This window comes from Propithecus coquereli, unplaced genomic scaffold (assembly GCF_000956105.1).
Source record: "Propithecus coquereli isolate 6110/MARCELLA unplaced genomic scaffold, Pcoq_1.0 Scaffold10, whole genome shotgun sequence".
NCBI classification, from domain to species: domain Eukaryota; kingdom Metazoa; phylum Chordata; class Mammalia; order Primates; family Indriidae; genus Propithecus; species Propithecus coquereli.
Window position 1 is genome coordinate 18,184,643 of NW_012133858.1, and position 5,939 is coordinate 18,190,581.

The window sequence follows — 5,939 nt, forward strand, 5'->3', positions numbered from 1 at the left end:
GGGAAAGGAACAGGGGCTACAGGAAGGGTTCTCTGTGCAAACTAAGGTTGAGAGAGATTTAGTACAACCAGCTCCTACTGTAATCATCACCTAACTTCATGGCCTCTGACCTGACCATCAAGTAGACCCAGCAGTTTCAATCCATATCACAAGCCCCACATCCTGTACCAAGACTTTTATAAGTCTCAGGGAAAACTGGCTGCAATAGCTACAACCAGTATGCCTCTGTGGCCAGCAGCCTGGGCCCTCCCAATGGCAAACATGTAGATTCACAGCTAACACATGCCCAATTTTTCCAGTTTTACCTCTTGCTTTTATGTACCAGAACAAGTTTGGGAGGTTTAAGTAGGGAAAGGGTCAGAAATCATTTCAGCATATACTTTTCAGGTTCTGCCAGACAACCTTTTATTACATCAGAAAAGCAACACTAGGCACTAGATCTTGCAAAATATGTTCTGACCAACTCTAAACTTTCTGAAATTAAAAATGCATAACCACATCTGTAAGGTTTTTAATGAACAAAAAAGTTAAATACAAACTTTTATATGCAAAATAGATTATTGTGTAACTGGCAACCTCAGAGCCAAGTACTAAATTTTCTTCCACAAATTTCAGTGGGGGTGGAGTGTGAGGACGCTAATCTTAACGTGTATAAAACTTAATTTTTAATTTCGGCTTAATATATAGAAAAAAAACTTTGAGGAAAAATAGCTTTAAATTGAATAGTATTCTTTTGAAATAAACAGCTCAGGCCAGCCCTTATAATTCTGAGGTTTATACTCTACCAGGTCTGGGATAAAAATGAAGATTTAGGGTTTACAGTTACTTCGAATCCAGTTTCAAGAGTAAGCCAAGTCACCTCATTTCCAGAAAGGGAAGTCTCTTTAAGATGACCACGACACTCTTCTGAAGACGCTTGGATAGCCAGACAGAGTCCCTCGTGCACAGTTCCACTTTTCCATGACACTGTGACCATGCTGTAGTGTCAGACTTCCTCTGAAAGGCAACCAGAGCCCTACACCACAGCATTTTCATTTCTCTTGGCATTTTCAAGCCTCAAAGAAACCCTTGAGCTTCAAGTTGGCAGTTACTGCTCCGGCGTTAGAGAAGTTAATTAACACTTCCTTCTGCCCCCAATCATTTCCCTCCTGATGTTCAGCAGGGAGTGGCAGTTGATTAACATTCCTTTCAGAAATAAATAGTTCAAACAAGTAGTTGAGAGCTAACTGTAAGAGAGCAGCGGTAAATGGCCACTGCCCACTATATTTGCAAATGAGCGAATGAATACACTGAACAAACACACAGAAAAAAACAATTCACAGAATAAATCCTGCATTTCCCACATTCATAGGGAAAAAAAAATCTTTAAAAAAAAAAAGAATTAATTAGCGTTTGTTCTTGTGTGGGTTGAATAGTCCAGGACTGAGCAGGCACAGCCTTACAAACAGGGTTGCAAGCAGCCCTCTGCACCCCAAGTCAGGACTAGGGTGTAGAGAGGCTTTCATGCACTTGACAGCTCAGTACCTGTGAGAGAACAGAAGTGATGCAGGGACTTTTTAACCCACAATGCATGAGGTATATGGAAACGTCCATGAAAGAACCACCAGCAGCTAGAGGGACCAGGCAGGGCATTCTCACAGCAACTGCTGATGAAGGATTTCCCACACCATCTTCTTCCGGAAGAGAGGCATCTGGTGCTGTAAAGAATTCCACAGACAACACGTGCATTACACACTGATGTGCACAGCATGACAGCCTTCAGGTGTAATCATGTAAATAAGGAAGGAGGTCCATGTCCCTTTATGTAAGCACTGAAAATGTTACATCAGGGCCCATAGTTATAAAGCCATAAAAAAGGCCTATAATGTTTATAATTATATCTTACATACCATAAGCATTTTTACATGTTAAGGAAAACCGAAGCAGGGGCTGGGCGTGGTGGCTCACGCCTATAATCCTAGCTCTCTGGGAGGCCGAGGCGGGCGGATTGTTTGAGCTCAGGAGTTCGAAACCAGCCTGAGCAAGAGCGAGACCCCGTCTCTACTAAAAAAAAAAAAATAGAAAGAAATTAACTGGACAACTAAAAATATATAGAAAAAACTAGCCGGGCATGGTGGCGCATGCCTGTAGTCCCAGCTACTTGGGAGGCTGAGGCAGAAGGATTGCTTGAGCCCAGGAGTTTGAGGTTGCTGTGAGCTAGGATGACGCCACGGCACTCTAGCCTGGGCAAAAAGAGTGAGACTCTGTCTCAAAAAAAAAAAAAAAAAAAAGGAAAACCGAAGTAGGATGCAGAATTATACAACAGATTCTGTGGAACAGTACAACTTCAAAATAAAAACATGTACCAAAAATGGAAATATCCAAGTGATGACACAACAGGTAACTTTTCTATTTATATGTATTTTCAAAACATTCTAAAATGAACATAGTCTGCTTTTACATGAGAAAAACATGAATGAACTTTATTAAAATAAAGGAAACAAAAGCAAATCTACAAATTTCTTTCTGCTCCACCAAATATTACACATTGCCAATTCTGTTCCAATAGCAACTTCTCTCTGATATCCCATGTCATAAGGTTCAGAGAACAATCAACTCCTTGCTATTTGACAACATCAAAGAATAAATTGTTTTGGTCAGGTGCACTGGCTCAGGCCTATAAATCCTAGCACTCTGGGAGACCGAGGCAGGAGGATCACGTGAGCTCAGGCATTCAAGACCATCCTGAGCAACAGTGAGACCCTGTCTCTGCTAAGACTAGAAAAAACTAGCAAGGCGTGGTGGTGTGTGCCTGTAATCCTAGGTACTCTGGAAGCTTAGTTGGGTATGGTGGCACGTGCCTGTACTCCCAGCTACTTGGGAGGCTGAGGCAGGAGGATCACTTGAGCCTAGGAATTTGAGGTTGCAGTGATCTATGATGACACCACCACACTCTAGCCTGGGTGAGACTACAGTGAGACTCTATCTCAAAAAAAAAGAATGAATTGTTTTGCTCAATATATTATTCTACTTTAACTGATAATCACTACATGGGCCAATTTTCACAATAGCAACATACAAGACAACTCCAGAATTACCTGTAACTCAACCAAGTCCCTTTTTTGATGAAATCAGAAGTTCACATCCTTAAAGTACTCCTGGTATCCTATTATAAATAGTTGGATATACCACTTTACTATAAACTAGTAATTTTATACCTGGGGGTGGGAGTGGGAGCTAAAAAGTCTTAACACATGATTCTTATTTTAAATAATTCAAAACATCTAATAAAAAATTGCATATTTTTTCCTATTAAAACTGCTGAGACTAACTTTAGACTGGTCAGCATGGGAGCCCTAGTTACTTCACGTTGCTCAGAAGCTTGGAATAGGGTTATCAGTCCTACTACTCAATAAATACGGTTTGTTTGGTAGACAATACCTATCAAAATGAGGTCTGTTGATGAAAATTATTTTTTAATGGGGGTTGTCCTCAGTAATAAAAAGATTGAGAATCCACTGTTACAAACATAAATTCTCAAGAATTCCTGACATACTTGAGTTTCAATTCAAATGCTGAGCCATGGAGAATCAAAATTAACCAGAACAGAAAGGAAAAAGCAGTACTCAGTTATATCTTAGACCTACAGCTTCAGTTCTCATAAGGCCTGATTTTTTATATTTTTTAATATAATATATTAATATATTGACATGCCCCCTTCTTTGGCTAACAGTATCAGTAATACACAGGAACCAGTGAACGATGGAGTTAAGAGATATGTAAACTGCACATTAGTCATGCAAGACAAGGATAAACTTGAGAGCAGATGAAATGACAAACTCCGATTCTGTCAAGAGGGCTATGGCCAAGATTTATAGCAATAATAACTATTATTGAGAGCTTAATGTGTGCCAGGTGCTGGCTAAGTGCTTTAAGTTTACCTTCCAATAGCAAGTCAGTGGATGAGGAGGGGTCTTCACTCACCTGAGTAAATGTGATAGGTTTGTCCCTAGAGATATAGTCTGCATATTTACAAGTAAACATTCCACAATCACTCCCATTCAACTGTTGAGGAATCTCCTAAAATTATAAAATACAAAAAAAAGAAGGGAGGAAGGGGTAAAACATCAAATACAAACTCCTTGGACTTTTTCTATCTATCTCTGTGGATAAACAATATTATAAAGATAAATATTAAATCCTGTATTACACAAACACACAGACACACACTACAAACACAATTAGTCTTACTCTATGTGGTATAAAAACCCTAACCAAATACGTGACCCCCACTGAAAATGTTTTTCAGAAGAGAAAAAAGCAAAGTGAGAGTTCCATCTCTTAGCTCTCATTCAAAGAAACCAAACTGAAAAGAGGTTTACTACCAGGAATGCCAGTCAGAATTATTTCAGAAGCATTTATAAATCTTACAACAGGCTAAGTGTGTGTGGCTTAATCAGAAATTTCATTTCTCTTCCCTAGCTAGGAAAATACTACTATTGCTTTGGACCTCCACAGCTTCGAGTAGGACAGAGAAAAAAGCCTCTAGATAGGCTTTAATCAATTAGGATCTTGCCTTGATTGCTCAGTTCTGTCCTGAGTTTGTCCTGAGGCAAAACCAAAACTTGCTGCAAGCACGGCTAAGAACATAATAAGCCAAAGGTTCATTCCAAACCCACAAAAGGCAAGCTCACACGATCCCCAGGCATGTGGTGCCCTAACCTTGGCCAGTCCTTTACACACTTTGGCTGTCAGTTATAAGTAGCACAAGATAATATGGGAGAGGCTGATTCCACTGCTGGAAAGCACACTAATTCAAAGAAATGCAGTTGATTATTATAAAAAGGATTGTTTAAACACACAAACCACCCGTACATATGCAGGTACCTCACACTTTTCTCCAGAGCCCAGCATCTCTCAAAGTGGACAGAACTACAGACTCCAATATACAAAGGAAGAGAATTTGTTTTCTTTATTACATTTCCCATACTAGAACACAATATTCATCCTAACAGATGAGTACACCTGTGCTCTCCTCAGGAAATTTCAAAGCTTAACCTTTAAGTTATTTAGCTTGGAAATTAAAATTCTTTTGGATGAAGATGATTGTGCAATTATACACGTTAGGGTTAAAACTGAATTCATGTAGCTTACTTTAAAGGAAAGCCATTAAGATTCAAAGATGGATGCATTTTCAAACACTGAATGAGATTCAAATCTGGCAAAACACAAAGCACATTCACAACCAGCATACTTGACTCTTGATGACCCATGGCATGGGACCCTTAAGACCTAAATAAACAAATTTGTAGATAAATTTTAGACAAGAATTTTGAATTTACTGGGTTTTTTTCCCCCAATATTATAAGAAATGTGCTAGCATATAGTTAACATTTACATTTAGAACAGTAAGATAAAAACTAAGAAACCATCTTGGTTAAATTAATTACTAAGGATTTAGAAGTAGGTTATTCTTAAGACGTATACTTTAAGAGAATGCATGCTTAAGGGAGGGAGGGCATGAGGAGCGGAAGGGGGCCAGATCTGAATAATATGATACTATTATTAAATGCAACAAAGTATGTCAGATATAGAGGATCATCACTTACATGCGGCTTCATGCTGTAGTGGGTCCACTCTAAAAGATTCAGATCAATATTTCTTTTGGTCTTACTTTCATCCTGTAAATACTGACTAAAAAAAGAAAAAAAAAAGTGATATTATCCATGAATCCCCACAGAGACGAACCATTACAGTTACAAAGGGCTTTATGATGTTTAACAGATATGCCACTCTCAAATCCACATACATTAGCTTTTTAAAAATATGACTGCTTTTGGGGTTTTTAATTCTGGGTTTTATTTTCTGCTTACAAAAAATTGTTTTAAAAAATTAAAGCAGGCCGGGCATGGTGGCTCATGCCTGTAATCCTAGCACTCTGGGAGGCCGAGGCGGGCAGA

General features: G+C 38.9%; 1 protein-coding gene across 1 annotated transcript in view; it reads right to left on the minus strand.

Moving 5' to 3' along the window:
* Nucleotides 1–385: 385 nt before the first annotated feature.
* The window catches only part of SENP2 (SUMO1/sentrin/SMT3 specific peptidase 2), a 36,180-nt gene continuing 30,626 nt past the window's right edge, over nucleotides 386–5,939 (minus strand). Inside the window, exons 12-14 of the mRNA XM_012641880.1 lie at nucleotides 5,589–5,673; nucleotides 3,964–4,059; nucleotides 386–1,697 (exon numbers count right to left, since the gene is read on the minus strand). Coding sequence (XP_012497334.1) covers nucleotides 1,635–1,697; nucleotides 3,964–4,059; nucleotides 5,589–5,673 — 244 coding nt within the window. The 3' untranslated portion in view covers nucleotides 386–1,634. The remainder of the gene's footprint in view (nucleotides 1,698–3,963; nucleotides 4,060–5,588; nucleotides 5,674–5,939) is intronic.